Source organism: Nyctereutes procyonoides, unplaced genomic scaffold (assembly GCF_905146905.1).
Source record: "Nyctereutes procyonoides isolate TBG_1078 unplaced genomic scaffold, NYPRO_anot_genome, whole genome shotgun sequence".
Lineage (NCBI taxonomy): Eukaryota > Metazoa > Chordata > Mammalia > Carnivora > Canidae > Nyctereutes > Nyctereutes procyonoides.
In genome coordinates this window covers 34,520,625-34,539,650 of record NW_026575139.1, presented here as the reverse complement: position 1 = coordinate 34,539,650, position 19,026 = coordinate 34,520,625, and the positions used below count along the sequence as shown (strand labels likewise).

At 40.5% G+C, this 19,026-nt stretch overlaps 1 protein-coding gene across 3 annotated transcripts in view; it reads right to left on the bottom strand.

The window, feature by feature from the left end:
- The window catches only part of PPP2R5E (protein phosphatase 2 regulatory subunit B'epsilon), a 147,138-nt gene extending 130,781 nt beyond the window's left edge, over window positions 1-16,357 (bottom strand). The window contains exons 1-2 of one of the 3 annotated variants that reach the window (XM_055304223.1): window positions 15,782-16,357; window positions 13,432-13,595 (exon numbers count right to left, since the gene is read on the bottom strand). In XM_055304223.1, coding sequence (XP_055160198.1) covers window positions 13,432-13,588 — 157 coding nt within the window. In that variant the 5' untranslated portion in view covers window positions 13,589-13,595; window positions 15,782-16,357. The remainder of the gene's footprint in view (window positions 1-13,431; window positions 13,596-15,781) is intronic. The other 2 variants (XM_055304222.1, XM_055304221.1) reach the window with 2 other exon arrangements.
- Between the last annotated feature and the right edge of the window lie 2,669 nt (window positions 16,358-19,026).

Sequence of the window (19,026 nt, the reverse complement as noted above, 5' to 3'; positions counted from 1 at the left end):
AGAGAGAGAGGCAGAGACACAGGCAGAGGGAGAAGCAGGCTCCATGCACCGGGAGCCCGATGTGGGACACGATCCCGGGTCTCCAGGATCGCGCCCTGGGCCAAAGGCAGGCGCCAAACCGCTGCGCCACCCAGGGATCCCCCTGGTATTGCTTTTTTAAGCAAGCAATGATTAAGTTGTTTTCAAAGAAACCTCAGTATTATAAAATGACAAGCCCAATGATACCATAAGAGAACTTTTTAAAATTCCAACTCCAAAAATAAGACTATCTCAAAGTAATTATAACACTATTAAGTATCCTACAGAACAAAAACAATTTTAAGATTAACACGACATATAAACATGAGGGGAAAATATATTATTCCCCCTGACTGGGTAGGGGATTTATGGGTGATTTATATATTCAATGATCATATATTTATAGATACGTACAAATGCTCTTAGAATCAGGACAAACTAACCCAGCCAGAATGATTTGGCTCCAACAACCTAAGTAGCTTCATCAATCTCTGACCTCCAACTACAATGGCCTTTTTAGAGGAACCACATCAACCTTCTTTTGCTCACCACTGTGTTGCCAGCACAGTGCCTGGTGCATCACACTGCTCAGTAGAAATCTGATGAGTGAATGAAGTGAGTCATACCTTCCACAGAACAATTACAAAAATGAGACTATAAGGCCCTTGGAGGAGACTATTTAGCCAGACCACATACAAACTCTTTTTAAAGCTATTTGCTTCATACGCACTTTGAAAAACATTTGCACACATTTCATTTCATTTAAACCTCACCATAATTCGAGAGTATGAGTACAGGGTCCACCACTCCTAAGCCCAAAGGTATCTAAAGTATATGCCATTTCTAGAACAGCCCACTGAACCAGAAAAGCCTAAATAAGTTCCACCATTAATTGAAATGCCTTTTACAATGTTAAGATATAAATCTAAATACAACAAAATATAGCCCTACCCAACATCTCTGAGGAATAACTAAATCTAGGTAATAAAGCACAAAGTTTCCTCAGTAGCCAAAGGTTATGTCAAAGTTACTTTTACCTGAAATCTTACAGACAGATCTCCCCGTAGATCCAGCCACATGCCAGATAAATTTTAGAACTACTGAATTTCAGAACTTCAACTCAACTGGGTTTTTTTGTTTTAAAGATTTTATTTATTTATTTATGAGACAGACAGAGAGAGGCAGAGACACGGGCAGAGGGAGAAGCAGGCGCCCCATGGGGAGCCTGATGTGGAACTCGATCCTAGGACCCCAGGATCCCGTCCTAGCTGAAGGCAGACACTCAACCACGGAGCCACCCAGGCATCCCAGCTCAACTGTTTTTTATTAAAATGATGTGTTCAAGTTTTCTTAAAGTGAAATGAATATTATTCCTAAATTATTTCTAGATGACTGGTTACCATCAAGGATTCTTGTTATAGTAGTTGTAAATGAAGAAGTAAATATAGAAGGATGAATGGAAGACAGCGCAGTACAGAGTACTGAAACTTCCTTTTATTTTTAAAAAGCTCTTTGTAGGGGCAGCCCCGGTGGCTCAGTGGTTTAGCGCCGCCTTCAGCCCGGGGCCTGATCCTGGAGACCTAAGATCAAGTCCCACATCAGGCTCCCTGCATGAGGCCTGCTTCTCCCTCTGCCTGTGTCTCTGCCTCTCTCTCTCTGTGTGTCTCAAATAAATAAAATCTTTTTTTAAAAAAAGAAAGAAAAAAAAAGTTCTTTGTATAAATCTGCTTTCATTTTGACTTTTGCTCACAAATTGGGGAAAAACACCAGTCCTTTGGATACATCACTATCTTTCTGAAAAATTAACTTGCGACAAAGTAGGCTTCTGACTCTCAAAAGGAACTTCCTTTTTGCTACAAATGTCCTTGATTTAAAAATATTCATTCAAAAAGAAAAATGTTTGCTATGATTTCCAAACTGCTAATAGAAGATAGCTAGTTCCTCAGAAGCCTGAACCCATTCTGAATTCCTTATAACATATGGAAAGGAGGTACCTCCTTCCATTTCCAGATATTGTCTTCTGGAGGCACTCTGGTAAAAGGCTAATTCCAAAGCCTGTATCTTCCTTAGCAGAAGATAGTACTTTTCTTGAAATGCTGCCAAGTCCCAATTTTATCCATGTTTTTTAATGTTTTAACATTTTACTTTGAACAGTGTTCCAGCACCAGCAACCATGAACTAATTCAATTAAAATGTAATATCACCATAAGGTCAAAGTCTTTCATGATGCCTACATGAATGGATGAACTTTTACCAGACCTCTTCCCTCTCAAGATCTGAAACAAGATCTAGTCCTTAGGAGTGACTCAAAGAAAGATCAATGACAAACAGAAAGATAAGGGAAGCAATATGCCAACCATACATTAGGCAACCTACTCACATTATCTCACTCCTCAGAACCACCTTGGGAACTGTGAGTCCCATTTTACAAAAATAGAGGTTAAAGCTCCAAAAACGTTAAATACCTGATTTCAGGTCACAAAGCCAGGATTATCACCTTGACTTGAACTCACACCCCTTCCTAGTTAAGCTAGTTCCCAAAGATGTAAAGATAAACGATGAATGGTAAAGAACACCACTGCCACACTGCTACCGGTTTGCCAACCCAAACCACTCAACGATTGACATGACTTTATCACGACAGCACATGAGTTCCACAGGATCCAGAGTGGCATCTTCCTCCTCTCCTCCACACCTCCCCCACCCTCGCCATCATGATGCCTGGCTACCCTTCCTTCTTGCCTCTTGGCAGCACTGCCCGGCCTTTCTAAAGAGCCAACTTTGAGGCCTGCTGCTCTTCCATGACTCTTTCCACCACCACCCACCACTCACAGGGTTGCCACTGGCCTGGGGATGCCAACCCCTTCTCTTCTCCACTTCTCATCACTTCAGTCTCCTCACAATTTTTAAGGTTCTTGCAAGAGGTAGTAAAATGGTTCCCTTGGTAAATCTTCCTAGTACAGCATGAGCAAGATGGTGGTTATCTCTAGTGCTCACCTATGTTCATGCATATAAATAGAGAAGGCACTGGCTCTGCAACTAGACAGGCCAGGCTCTCTCTGAAAGGGTGGGCAAATTACACAGCCCTCAGTTAACAACAAACGTGCCTTGTTCTTGGTTTTGTTGTGAAGCTTCAACGCAACACCATGTAGTACATCACAGTGGCTACACAGTGGAACCTATAGATACTGCTTTCCTTCTCCCACTCCTTCCCAACCTCCTTTGCTGGTTGCTAAACTACTTCTTCACCAGCAAAGGTAACCTGAGTTTCTCCTCCTGGCTTCTTCCAGATCCACAGCTATTCTAGTATAAATGCTTTTTTACAGGTACATTCTGGTTTACCATTGGTAGTATTTACTCAGCTTAATTTTCAAATGATACTGATCAAAAAGTTCCAAACAACCAAGCTAGAGTCATGTGACAACCTTTCAAATACCTTTAAAAATTCTATTTGGTATCAAGAGAACTTAAAGTCAAGAGAGACGTGCAGAAGTTTTTTTCTCAAGAGATCTCCCTTCTACAGAGAGGGACTATACAACAAATTCTCTCCTCAAGTGAAGAAACTCGATACCCACCACAAAGGAGTAGCTCCTAGCTTTCAGGGAAGCTCCTTTGAGAATCTGATGAGAGATGTGAACCCTTTGTCCAGAAAAATGACCCTCTGCCCAGGGACACTAAATACTGCCTGAATTTCAAGAGAGTCGAGGGCCCTCTAAAACCCACCCGTCAACAGCAAGACAAGCGCCCTCAAGAAAGAACCATCTATGATAATTCTCAAACTGGCAAAATCTTCAATTCAGATTTTGTTTCTTTAAGGTGCAATAAATTCAAAACCTGGACAAAAACCTTAAGAACATAAAGAAAGAAGTTTTCTCGTTCCACTCTTCACATCTCTCAGGCCTAAAACAAAATGCTAAAAAACAAGGCTCTAAACTGAAGAGTTTCTCTCTTCCAAACAAAATCTGAATATAAAGATGTGCTCAGAGCCAGTACCTGTGCTGGAGGAAATGGGTAAAGGAAAAGGAAGCACCAAAATTAAATATTAGATCATCTATACACTTTATATTGCAGTATCATCTTTTTTTAACTTTCTATATTTGTGTATTTTCTTAACATGCATTGTATATATGTAAAATAGCACCTGTATACAATGTATAAACACATATATACATTATTGTTACTGATATGAGTAAGCAATGAGAAAAAAAGATTAGAGATCCTGTCCTAGTGGATTACTTCCAAAATAAGCTTATCAAACAATAATTTTACCTGGTAATCCTCCATGAGAGGAATTTCCCTTGGAAATAATTACATTAGCCACTTTATGTTCTTATTCCTGAAATGAGAAGCCAGGCTGAAACTGACGTTAACTAAATAGTAATGCTGAGACTATTCATTCCATAAAAGCTAGTTCTCCTTTTCACTTTAAAAGTCTGATTCCCACAGCTCTACATACTCCATATTTTTCTTCCTTAAATGGAAACAATCCATGTAAAGTATTAAGAGAATCAAAATCAACTGAAAAACAAAGAGAAGCATTTTCTTATTCCACAGTTTTTTCCTGCAATTATAACAATTAATATTCTTCAACCCCTACTATGTATCCAACATGAAATAAGTGCTTTATCTACTTTATGGCACTTAGTCTGACTATATGATGCGGGTTCTAATACTCTCCCAATTGCGAGATAAAAGAAAACACTCAGCTGGGCAGCCCGGGTGGCTCAGTGGTCTAGCGCCGCCTTCAGCCCAGGGCCTAATCCTGGAAATCCGGGATCCAGTCCCACATCGGGCTCCCTGCATGGAGCCTGCTTCTTCCCTCTGCCTGTGTCTCTGCCTGTCTCTCTCTCTCTGTGTGTGAAAGAAAGAAAGAAAGAAAGAAAGAAAGAAAGAAAGAAAGAAAGAAGAGAGAGAGAAGAGAGAGAGAGAGAGAGAGAGAGAAAGAAAGAAAGAAAGAAAGAAAGAAAGAAAGAAAGAAAGAAAGAAAGAAAGAAAGAAAGAAGAAAGAAAGAGAAAGGAAAGAGAGAAAAAGAAAGAAAGAGAAAGAAAGAAAGAAAGAAAGAAAGAAAGAAGAGAGAGAAAGAGAGAAAGAAAGAAAGAAAGAAAGAAAGAAAGAAAGAAAGAAAGAAAGAAAGAAAGAAAGAAAGAAAAGGAGAAGAGAAGAGAAGAGAAGAGAAGAGAAGAGAAGAGAAAAAGAGAAAAAGAAAATCACACAGCTGTGAATCGACTCAAAATTCAAACCTAGGGGTGTGTGGCCCTGGGGCCTCCTTTCTTACCTTAGGGAGGCCACCTGCCTTACTTAGATAACATGCTTATATATAGGGGCACTGGGAGGCTCCATTGGTTAAACCTCTGCTTTTGGCTCAGGGCATGATCCAGGGTTCTGGGACCGAGCCCCACATTGGGCTATCTGCTCAGCAGAGAGAGTCTGCTTCTCCCTCTACCCCTCCCTCCTGCTTATGATCTCTCTCACATGCTTTCTGCTCTCTCACTCAAATAAATAAAATCTTTTAAAAAAAAGTTTTAAAACATGTTGTATATATTACATATATATTGTTCTAGGTTAAGCAAAAATATAACATAATATTGTATCGTCCAATCAATATATTCATCATATGCTTAATTCTACTACAACGTAAAAATAAGATCCCATATTTGTTTTCAGAAAATTTTCAAAAAAGAAGAGTAGAAAAGTACTTTTAAGTAGTAAAAAGGGATGTCATGTCATCATTTGCAAACAAACCAAAGAACTATCTTACCCAGCATTTTAGAAATATCTAGAAACGTTACTCTTCTTTTGCAAGCACTACAAAATCTAATTAATATTAAGAGCTAACATTATTATAAAGTAAGCTTTAAAGATGAGAAAATTTAACCATAAAACCTTGCTCTGAAAGCCCATTATAATATTCAGCTATGCTATTCCCTCTTAAACTATGTAAAGAAAGTCTGGTGATTTGATTAGCCCACAGTTCAGTCCTCAAACATCAGCAGAAAAACAGTGTTCCACTATATTTAACATCTGCTCCAAAACACCAAGTGATGAATCCCCTAAGTAAAAGGAATCACTTAGTATGTCACACAAAATCCATTCCATCCTCTCTCCACAAGATACTTCTGTTCTTAACCTAAAACAAGCAGAATTACCAAAGCATAAAGTCTCACTCAGGATTTTAAGTGAGCACTCAAGAATTTGATCCTCTAAATATAAAAAGTCTTCATTAAACAAATCTGTAACCTTGTGTAAATTATAAGTTAAAATAAAACTTCCATGACCTGGATTTTGGGGAAAAAAATTTAATACTAAGGAAAATAAATGTCTACACTACTACTAATAATTTAGATGTCACCTAACTATAGTAATTAATTGGCTAACAAATATTTACTGAACACCAACGATGTTCTAAGCCGATCTAAGCCCTGGACGTAAAAGAAACAAGGTTTCTACACTGAAGATTACATTCTAATGCGGGAGGAGAACAGATAACACATAAGTGAACCAACAAAGAAAAATAATTTTAGATTATAAATATAAGGGCAGCCCTGGTGGCGCAGCGGTTTGGCGCCGCCTGCAGCCTGGGGTGTGATCCTGGAGACCCGGGATCAAGTCCCACATCGGGCTCCCTGCATGGAGCCTGCTTCTCCCTCTTCCTGTGTCTCTGCCTCTCTCTGTGTGTCTATGAATAAATAAATAAAATCTTAAAAAAAAAAAAAAGATTATAAATATAATGCAAGATACAATAGACTGTTAGGAACTTCAAAGTCTATTTTTAAAAGTCAAGAGGGATACTTACTAAGAAAGTCCCATGGTGAGATAAAACTTGAAGAATGATATGAAGTCAGGGAAAGAAAGTTCTAGGTAGAAAAGGACACCTTACCTTATGAGAAGACTCATTTGGCACCTCAATATTTTATGCCTGGGCTGAGTCATATCCTGGAGAGACCCACATTACGATGAATTCTGTTTATAGTTTAACATGTTTACTGTTAAGTGTCAAATGCATCTGTGTCTAAATACAGTTAACATGATACTCAGAAAATAAGAATACAATTCCCAATCTTTTGGTCTAACTCAAAGCTCTTAACTATGGGGAAAGAAAAAGAAGGGAAGAGCTAAATCTTCCAGAATCTGAGGAAAGCAGTGAACTCTGCTCTCCAAAAAGAATGCACATCCACAGATACTTTACATATAATTTTAGGAGGGTCTTAGAACCTGAAAGCCCACCCACAAAGCCCATATCCTATCCTCAACCAGACACCCACGAACCCAAGGTTAAGAACTAAGCAGTAATTATCATACTCAGATGGAATGGGATATGAATGCAAGTTGCTATCCTACTTTTAAATGATTAATCAGGTATGCTTACTCTCAATATCTTCTGGCCCACAAACAACTCTGTATGGAAATTTTCTCTATGCTATAAACTATTAGGATATATCAAGAAATAATATTTCTCCCTAAAAGTAAATGAAATACCTCCTCACTACAACTAAGTATAATCTTTCACACATGAAAACAGTGCAACTGATACTTCGTTTTGTGAAAAATCTTATTTCTTCCAAAAAGGAAAATATTGCTACATTGTCTCAAAGGCTGCAAAGTTGAAAGTTAACACCTCTGACCTCATAGATATTCTTCTAGTTCAAAAGGAAAACTTAAATTATTTCTTAAAACCAGACACAAACATTCACATGCCAATTTCGTTGTCAAAAGAACATGCACCATTAATTTAAGGTACAAACTAGATCAGTGGTTCTTAACCCTTTTTGAACATCGCTTTAAGAATCCGAAAAATACTATGTAATGCTCCCGTTTAAAAACTGGACATACATATACAAAATATGCACATAATTTCAGGCTGCAAAACGCATTTCAAAATCAATGAAGGGTTTAAGAATGTCTTTATCTTCTATAGAAGAATATCATGACTGGTTGCTTCTGCGAAGGGCAAACAGGAGAACCATGTCAAGAAGATTTTTCAGGACGCCTGGGTGGCTCAGGCAGGTGAGCATCTGCTTTGGCTCAGGGCCTGATCCCGGATTCCCAGGATCGAGTCCCACATCAAGGTCCTTGCATGGAGCCTGCTTCTCCTCCCTCTGCCTGTGTGTCTCTGCCTCTCTTTCTGTGTCTCTCATAAATAAATAAATAAATAAAATCTTTAAAAAAAAAAAAAAGGAGTACTTTGTACTTTTGTACTCTCAAAAGTATTTTGTACTTTTTGAGATCTGAACCATATAACTACATTATCTATTCAAAAAATGAATAAATTTAAAAAAAAAACGAATACACTAAAAAATGTAGCAGGATACCAATGTATTCAGTGAAAATCTCCAAAAAAGGTGTTTAAAATAACTAGTCTACAAAGTGCAATACATTTGCAAACTGTTTCTTCAAATATTTTGGTTGAAAAAGATTCACCCCTACAAAACTATGGTCGTGTTTCATAGTTTTCTGAGAGATTTCCAATTTCAACTTTTTGCTGAAAAAATATAAAAAGTGAAATAATTCCACATTATTCATATTTTAACTTCTAAGAGCCCAGTTAAATAACAGTAGCTAGGATTTATTGAACGTGGCACTGTCACATCTATTGACTGTTATAACCATCCCCATTTGGTAGACAAGAAAACCAAGGCTCTCAGGAGTTAACATACTTGCCCCAGAAAACGCAACTAGTGAGTGAATGAGGACTCTTGCAAGCAACAAGGCCCATGTACTTTCCCTCATGTGACATTGCACAGTACAAGGAAGATGGTAAACACTAAAACAAAGGACATTATTCCTTAAGAAACTATTCTTACTATAAATACACTTCAGAGCACTAACCAATTATAAAAACTGGGAATTACTTCTGCATATTCCTTGTTTACACTATATGAAACAGATATGGATGAAAAAAAATTATCCCACCCAAAAGCTAGAAAAGCTTAAACACTAGTTTGTTTGTTTTTTTAAGATTTTATTTATTTATTCATGAGGAACACAGAGAGAGAGGCAGAGACACAGGCAGAGGGAGAAACAGGCTCCATGCAGGGAGCCTGATGCAGAACTTGATCCCAGAGCCCCGGGGCCATGACCTGAGCCAAAGGCAGATGCTCAACCACTGAGCCATTCACAGGTGCCCCTAAACACTAGTTTTAAATTGGGATTTTTAAAATCCTCACAAACTGTCACCCTAAAAAACATGTAAGCTGAATCACAACCCTAGAGATTAAAAAAAAAAAAAGTTTTCATTAAAGAAATTTATAGAAACACAGTGTTACTCATCTAAAAGTTTTAACACCCAGAGGCAGAGTTTCTGAACAGTACCTCCAGTTATCACAGTTTTTGGAAAGTTTAATATTGAATGTCCAAACTATTAGCAAAATGTCTCAAAAACATAAGGGGAGTTATGAGGCTAAAAATAATGACACCACTCTCATATAATCCCATCTTCAAAGAGGTGGTACTTTTCAAAAACATTTCAAACCTAAACCTATATAAGCTTTTAAACTCAAAGAAAGAAGGAAACGGCATGGAAGGATGGAGTCGGGAGAGAACAAATCACCTAATCTGGCAGTACTACTACTGCTCCTACTACTTACTATTACTATTATTATTATTATAAATGTATATGTCTATTCCCTAAGTGTTTAGTGTACTTGTCCTTATTAAAATAGATAACTATCAGAGCTTGCTTCATGTCATGCTATGTAGGAACAAGGAAAGTACCCAAGTCTCTACATAAAGCACTCAAACCTTTACTAAATTTCCCTTGAGTAAAAGTCCTTCAAACTCAAAACCTTTAGGACTCTCTGAAAATATTTTCAAAAGTACATAAAGGTGGAGAAAGTTCAAAAGTCTCTACTTCATTATGAGTAGCTGAGGAAAAGCCAGCTATGTACACAAAACAACCTGCTGGCATTGCTCTCTATAGAGAAAACATTGTTGATAGAAATTTCAAAACCCTCCCCATTAGAAAAGACACAAAAAAGACAAATCTTTCCTTTTACTTGGTTAAGTTCTGAAAGTGAAGAGACTTTTAAGATGCTAATGGTCGGGGATCCCTTAGGCCCAGGGTGTGATCCTGGGGTTCCAGGATCCAGTCCCATGTCAGGCTCCTTGCATGGAGCCTGCTTCTCCCTCTGCCAATGTCTCTGTCTCTCTCTGTCTCTCTCATAAATAAATAAAATCTTAAAATAAATAAATAAAATACTAATGGTCGTATTACTTATAAGTCAGTCAAATATTATGATGCATATGATAAACATTCTGATAATGGATACACACAAGTGATCATTAATGAACCTAATGTTTGAGTTTTCAAAAATTATGTATTAAAAAGACGAGTTATAAAACAACACAATTTCCATTTTCAAACTCCTCTAAAATTAAAGATCTTGAGGCCATGAATTTTACTTTCTTCTTTAATGCAACCCACAAAATTCAACTGCCATTTATATTATACTGCCAAATAAAATTAACTCAAATCTTCCAATTTGGTCAAAGCAGTACTACAGAAAATTAAATCAATAACTATCCTTTGGCACGCGCACATAATTTATTCTGATCTCTCCTAAGGAAATGGTAGAAAAATAAAGAAATTCCTCCTATATTTTCTTTATATGCCATAAATTACTTCCTAAAGTTATTGAGAAGATAACACACAAATAAGACTCAATCCATTCTAAGAAAAACAAATGTCATTTAATAAACTTTTATATTCTCTAAAAAGAGCAAATAAACATTTCTGAAATCTACATCGGACTTTGTTATTCTATAGACAGAGAAATCTAATTTGTGGAGTGCTTTCCAGAATATTTTCCCAGAATATGCTTGCTATACAAGCATCACTTTCAGTCTGTCTGGAATTAAGCTGTGCATATATCTAGCACGATATGGTCCTGTTACTCTCCAATTCTGCCATGCTGGCAAAATACATAAGGTCACAAAAGTCATATTCCTGGAAAGCAAAGTTCTTGGAAATTTTTCAATATTATCAGACTTCACTTAAAAAATGAGAAAAGGAAAAAAAAATTTTAAAAAATGAGAAAAGGAAAAAAATAAAAAATAAAAAAAATGAGAAAAGGATAGACAAATGGCCAATAAGCACATGAAAAGATGCTCAACATCATTCATTAGCCAAAAATGAAGTGCAAGTCAAAACCACAATGAAATACCACTTCACACACATTATGGTGGCTATTATCAAAAACACAGAAAATAACATGTATTGGTGAGGATGTGGAGAAATTGGAACCTTTGTGCACTGATGGTAAGAAGGTAAAATGGTACAGCTGCTATGGAAAACACTCTGGCAATTCCTCAAAAAACTAAATATATGATCCAGCAATTGCACTTCTGGGCATGTCCCCAAAAGAAATGAAAGCAGGGGCTCAGACACACTTGTACACCCATGTCCATAGCAACATTCACAATAACCAAAAGGTGAAAGTGACCCAAGTGTCCACTGACAGATGGATAAATAATATATGGTATATACACTCAGGGGAATATTAGTTAGGCTTCAATGGAAGGAAATTCTAACATATACTGCAACATGGATGAACCTTGAAGACATGTTGCTGAGTGAAATAATCCAGCCACCAAAAGACTTAGGGTAATCAAATTCATAAAGATAGAAAACTGAATGGTGGTTACTTACCAAGGGGCTACAGTTAAGGGAGGGGGGGTGGGCGGTTAGTGTTTAATGGATACAGTTGCAGTTGCAGGGAAATAGAGAAGTTCTAGAGATGGCTGGTGGAGATGGATTCACAACAGTGTAAATGTACCCAATATCACACTTAGTGTATGCTTAAAAATAGTTAAACTGGTCAATTTGTTGTTAGGTATATTTTACCATGATAAAAAAAATGAGACAAGGAACAACAAAATCTTAAAATGTGCCAAATTCTTCCCAGGCATGCCTTTTCACTACCCGCAAAACCCATGAGTAGTCAGTTCAGTTCTAATTTAAATGTTTACCATGAGCCCCAAGAAATGAATTTAACAATAAAGTTTAAAATTCTTTCTAAACCTCAAAAAGCTTAATCTGCTTTCTCAAAATAAAGTCCTTGGCCAGATAACATGCTAATAGTTCCGATTAAATAAGTTACTAAAGAATCCATATGCCTCTCAACTTTGTATTTCAAACATGATTAGTTTTATCTCTAGAGTTTTTCCCTCATTTTTCTTCTAAAGCCTCACAAAGACTTTTTCATTTTTACCAGCAAAACCTTTAGCTAAATTTTCCTCCCCTACAAACTCATAAGAGCTCATCTTTTTACTGACTAGTACATATATCATCTTTATTATAATCAGAATTCATTTAGTTTCCACTAATACCAAGTATAAACCTCAGAATCTCATTTATGACTCTTCTTCCCTTAAAAAAAAAAAAAAAAAAAAAAAAAGTCCATATGTGGAAAAATAGAAGCCTGAAATACCCTTCTCTAAATTTTGAGGATCTTTTCTGGTCAAACTCCAGTATTTCTCATAATGCCTTCTAATTTCACAAACTGTTACAGAAGTAAATGTTCACTAACGAACCAGCAAACCAGGTTTTCTGATTTCCTCTGAGCTATGGAAGTACACTGGTTTTGTTCATGTTCCCTTTCTCCTCACTTTTCTAAGTGTTCAGGAGATAAAAATCTACTTTCAAAGGCAGATTCTGATAGTTCCCAAGCTGTAAATACATGCTATATTCTGATGTATTTCAAACATGCCTGTTCATAAACATAAAACAAACAGATGAAAATTAAAAAGAACAGGAAACATCCACATATAAACAAACAAAAATTGAAAGGTCTAATTTAGAAAGGGCAATTTTCATATTAAAAACTTGTCCTTTTAATTTATCCCAAAGGAAAGAGAAAAGTAGTATTAAACATGTTTATCAGGTTTTCTAAATGTATTATCTGGAGATGCAATTACTACCTGACCACTTTTTCTTGATTTTTAAAAATGAATTCTTTCAAACATGATTTTCTATGTTACAATACCATCTCCTAAGTTAATGGTACCATCTCCTCTAGTAGGTCTACTTCCTGTGACTAAAACTGTACAATTTGTAGCAGTTATCACATAGTATACATATATATACATATAAATGTCAACAGAAAAAAAAATGTAAAACACAGACCTAGGCATCTTACAGTTTCTCTGGCATTCAGTTTCCCTCTTTATCAATGTGAGAGATCTTCCTGAAAATAGATTTCATTCGTCCACAGCTATTTATATTAAATTTAGCCCTTTAAACTGAAAAGTGGATATATCTGCCCATATAGCAGTAACTTCAACATGTCTGAAATCTCCCATCCCTTCAATTTGCAACACAGACCTTTAACAAATATGAAATTCTACAAAAAGGAAATTATATGTAGATACAAAATGATCAACTAGAAAGGAATCCATCACCTGGCCATGAGCCTTACCTTTTAGCAGCGGCAGAGGTGTTAACTCAATAGGTTTGCCTTGAGACCTAAACTGTGAGGAACTTTGCGACCTCTTCTGTCTGGCTTTTCTGACGGACTTCCGAGAAAATCCGTCTACTTTATCCACTGATGGAGGAGTAGTTGGTGCTGAGGACATATCCCTACTGAAGAGAAAAAGGTATCATAAACATATTCCCAAGGCGGAAGCATACATGTGAATTACAAATTCTAAAATTTCCATATACAATATGCACGAAAATTGGAATATGTGATGAAGACAGCAAATAAAATCAATTAAGTTGCATGTTCAATGGGGAAACATGAAAATTTGATGAAAAACAAAGTATTTTAAGTACCATATAAGCAGTATTGTAGTTCTAATGCATGTGCCGCTCCCACTCTGATAAGCATTAAAGATGCTCATTGACACTAAAGAACTCTTCTACGCCATCTACTCATTTTCTAACTGCACAGCTCTTCTCATCTTGAGATTCCTGAACTAATTTTGGAACTATTCTACCACTGGAAAACTTCCATCAATACATTTTCCCAAGATATTTAATATTACGAATGGGCTCTGGAGTTAAAACTCTTATTGTACTTTTAGAATCCACACCAATCTACCACAGCAAGGTGAAATTTACAATTACTAAAACTACCCAGGCATGACTTTTAATGCAATATGCTGTGTTAGCTATGATAAACTATACCATACCACCAAGGACAGGTTAGATTACTTTAAACAGAACACATAAAAGGCATAATTAAGAGCATTTCAAAGAAGTCTTCTTTTTGAATGAAGCCATCTTAAGTCATTAATTATGATGAAATCTTGCACCAAAGTTGAAATGAAAACACAAATTCACAAACTAGTTAGACAACCAAGTTGAGTTCAAGTTCATAGTCAAATATTAATTTTCATTCCCTCAAACTGATAGAACAGTTCTTTCAGATTTTGTTATCCCTCTCAAATTATTAAAATGAAGGCTAGTTCCTAAAAAGTAACAAGTCTTGAGCTCAATTTCAATTTAAACAGATGCCATCATTTCCATGGCACGGAGGCTCCAAGCAAGATTAATGGCAGACCTGAATAAAAATAATGCATAGTGGGGAAATACTGAAATGCAATTACTCACCTGTCATTCCAATATGTAAGGGCTGTTTAACCCCTAAATTAAAAGGTAAGTGAGTTTCTTCTTGAACATGCAAGAATAAAACATTATCTGGATTATCCAGATTCCGACACAGTAAAAAACAGAAAAAGATAAACTAAAAAAATCAAAACCCAGAATCTTGACATTTGGAATTTTGAAGTCTTGTTTGGTTCTCCTTAAAAAAAAAAATTTTTTTAAGTTTTTAAAAATCTACCTAATTTAGCCTTAAAAAAAATATGACAGACTCAAAATGGAATTGCAAACTATGAATGACTATAGAAGAAGTAAGATCAGTTAAAATTTTTCACAATGACTGCATCAGCAAGAAGCTCCACATCACATTTGTATGTTGTAAATTTAGAGGCAGCTTTTCCAATGTGGTATGTGAATTATTTCGATTTCATTTAACCCTAACAACGCAAGATTTCGGTAAATCCTGTTCTTCCATCACTCTTTTTGTCTCTTCTTTATTCCTCATCTCCCATTTCTAAAGATGATTTATTGCTAGCATTTTTCTTCTTTTTTTTTTTTTTTAACATCATTTGCCCCTTCTGCCCGCGGCCCAGAATAAACGTCAAGCATCTCAACCCTAAAGCGCCGCAGAACTGAACTTGCAGTAGCAGTGGGTCCGTGCAAAGCCCGGGGAAACAGGTTTCGCCCTGGACCGGGACGCCCGAAGCTTTATCATCGTCTAAGCAGCGGGCACGGGGTATTTCCAAGGTTCGGGGTAATCCAAGGGTGTTACTGGGGTGGAGGAGAGAGACAGGGAATGGGTTGGTCTGTAGGGATGCTGACATACCCTTTGCTCCCACCCCACCCCACCCCACCCCACCCCCCAAAGCCCTGGAGAAGATAAGCTGTTACAGAATCCTGCTCACTACACCAACCCCCCCCACCGGCTTCCTCCCCCCACCCCCCCGTCCCCGTCAGTGGATAAACCGGGACAAGAATCTGCCTCTGATGCCGGAAGGGGGGGGGGGGGGGGAGACGGGCAGAGGGAATGAGAGGCATCGTCAGAAGCATTTGCAGGTAAATCAGACAAGTGGGACGGGCTCTCCCTCTCCCACACCCACCCCACCGCACCCCTCGCCTGCCCCGGCCAGGCCTTCCCGAGGCCGGTGTCCTGCAGCTTCCTCGGGAGGACGGGGAAGAGCAAGGGGAGCGGGCAAGCCGAGATGCTGGAGGGACGAAGTTACCTTGAAGCTTCTGGGGAAGAATCCGAAGATGATCTGTGGTTTCGAGGGGCGGGAGAACGGCGTGAGGGCCGCGGCGGGGACAGGTGACGGGGCCGGGACGTGCGGGGGGCGGTCCGGACAGCGGCAGGGAGCCCGGGGCGACGGCTGTCCGGCGCGGCGTCCCTCCCGTTCCGCGGCGGCGGCGGCGGCGGCGCCTCTAGGCCTCACGGCCGGACCTGAAGCTCAGCGCTCCGGCGGCGGCGGCGGCGGCGGCGGCGGCCTCACGACCCTCCCCCGCGGGCCCGTCCCATCAAATCGGCACCGACCCCGTTGCGGCTCCGCCGGTGGCTCCTCGCTCACATTCCCGGCGGGCGGCGCCTCTGCTCGTTGCCCCGGACCCGGCGGCGGCGGCGGCGGCGGCGACGACGTGGGGAGGGGGGGAAGGGAGGGAGGAAGACCGGATCCGCAGCGGCAGCGGGAGAAGGAAGAAGGAGGAGGAGCCGCTGGAGCTGGAGCCGCCGCTGCCAGAGCCGCCCTTTGGTACCCGCGGTGAGTCCCCGTCAATGCCCCTTTCTCTCTCCTATTGTCAATATCACCGGGCGGCTGAGTCCATGGCACACGCGCAACCGAACCTTCTGGCCAGCAGCGCCCGCCCCCGGCGCCCACTCATTGGAGGCTTCAAACGGGAAGCGAGGCCTCATTGGCCCCCGTCCGCCTTCACTCCCCTGCCAGCAGGTTCGACTGAGAGCCGATCAGGGATTGGCGGCGGGGGGGCGGAGAAACCGGAGGGTGGGAAGAGACGAGGCCGAGGATTGGGCTGAGGCGAGAAGGACCCGGATGCAGCCGCGCTCGCCGGCCGCGCCGCCGCAGCTTCCGCCAGGCGGCTGGGTCGGCTGAAGAGGGGCGCGCCGCGGCCGCTAGGCCTCTGAGGAGCTCCTGCGTGCCGCGGGGCGTGCGAGCGACGCGTCCACGGGATGGCCGGGCTTCCGCGCAGTGCGGCTCCCCTGGGCAGCGGCCGTCTTCCGCCCGAGGATTCCGGGGGCGAGGGTCAGCTAGAGGTGGGGGAGCCTCCGGGGCCTTGGGTTCGCCCCCTTCCGGGGCGAGGCTGCCCTCCTGGGCTTGAGGAGTCCCCCTCGGGACGTACCGGCGCTGAAAGGAGCGCCGCGAGAGAGAAGACCTCCCGCCCGCGCGCCCCTTGCAGCTCGCTGTGGAACCCCCGGCAGCCCCGCTGAGCCTCTGGGCCTGGGCCGAGGGCTGCGTATCGCCCCGGATCCTGTCTCGCCTCGTCGCGTCTCCTGTTACCTAAACCTCTGCTTTGAGTCTCAGCGCCCTGAACCTCCTTGCAAGCCTTGCTAGGGGCCAGACCAGCGTAGCTCACGCAGGTGGGAACACTGTCCCCCGCGCTCTGCGATCCTTTCCCCGGATCACATGCGCGGGCCCTCCTCGGCTGCACAAGAGCTCAGACTGCAGGACCGTGTGAGGTTTTAGTGGGCAGGTTGGGTCCGAAGGAGTTTTTGGAGAAGACTGCACTCAACTCTAGCTAGATCAAGTAATGAACTATTTGAGATGTGTTTAACATCCTTGGTGAGCCCAAATCCATATGATGCAATGTCCAGAGGATGTTATTGGGACCGTCATTCTTTTTTTTTTAATTTTTATTTATTTATGATAGTCACAGAGAGAGAGAGAGAGAGAGAGGCAGAGACACAGGCAGAGGGAGAAGCAGGCTCCATGCACCGGGAGCCCGACGTGGGATTCGATCGCGGGTCTCCAGGATCGCGCCCTGGGCCAAAGGCAGGCGCTAAACCGCTGCGCCACCCAGGGATCCCTGGGACTGTCATTCTATCTGAATGTACGCTAGGCACGTTTCTTTGGGGGACCGGGGTTGGGGGGGGTGGGGTGGGGAGGGGGCTCGGGAGAGGGAGAAAGAAATTCTTAATGTTAACCACAAACGTCAGGTCTCCAGTTGTTAAAAACTTGGAAGACGAAAAAAAAAATTAAGAATCCTTCAGTTCAGAGATAACCGCTAATAGTTAGCATTTTGGTGTACTTCCGTCCAGTATTCTTTTCCCTTTAATATCGTGTGTGTTCTGTAGCCTAGTTTACCTCCCTCACCATTATATCATGTTTTCTATACCGTTAGGAAATAAGACTATGTACCATATATAGAGGTAACCCCCAAAAATGCATTTCTTCTTTGTGTTAACACTCAGGTGTTGCATATTTTTATTCACACTCCCATAAGTGGATCTTGAGAGGGGGAAAAAAAAAATTCTGTGCCATGAAAGATTTTTTTAAAAATCCATTTGGAACTAATGAAAGGGGTACCTGGGTGGCTCAGTGATGAAGGTCACACACAAAGGTGGCTGCCTTTGGCCCAGGTCGTCATCCCAGGATCCTGGGATGGAGTCCCACATCAGGACCCCACAGAGAGCCTGCTTCTCCCTCTGCCATGTCCCTGCCTCTCTCTGTGTCTCTCATGAATAAATAAATAAAATCTTTAAAAAAAGGGGGGGGGACAAGAAAAGATGGCTTTCTTAGGTGGAAGCAGTCTCCCCCAGCATTGACTCCAAATGATTGGCCATTGTATAGATAGTGCCTATTTTTGCTTTGCAAAGTTCATCACTAGGCTTTATAAAAAGAATGGCTAGGATGCCATCCTTCCTACCTTCAAGAAACTACATTTTTTTAATCTCGGTTTCATATGCCAGTCTTGATGAAAAGTTCAGTGTCCCAGCCATGCAGAACTTTTTTGCTCAATCTCTGATTGAGGGAAATGCAGAATTAAAACCAAGGAAAATTTTAAAGCCAGCTCCATTTCCCTTGGCAACAGTTGGACTGTCAAAGAGTACTGCACGTTTGAAATGCTCACAGCTGTTGCTTAGAACATTTCACATTTTGCAGAGTGGGGATTTTGCTTGAAAATTATGGATCTCTATAAAGAATTCATTTCAAAACTTTCATTTTCTATAAAATGGCTGAGTAACTGAAATGAGCAGATCTTTTAAAATGGGAACATCCTTGCCTATGTGAGAAATTGTTCCTTGGACAATATTTTCTAAAGGAAGTCCACACAAGCCAGGGTTGTATACGTTCCAGGAATAGTACAGGGCAATCCATTTGGAATGAAGAAGAATAAAATATGAGGACATCTGCTTATGCTTCATTCTAATTGAAAAATAGTCATTAAGATCAATTAATATTTTATATGCAGAATAGGTGACCCACACTCAGTTCCTGGACTCCTCTCTTGGCCTACAATAGCA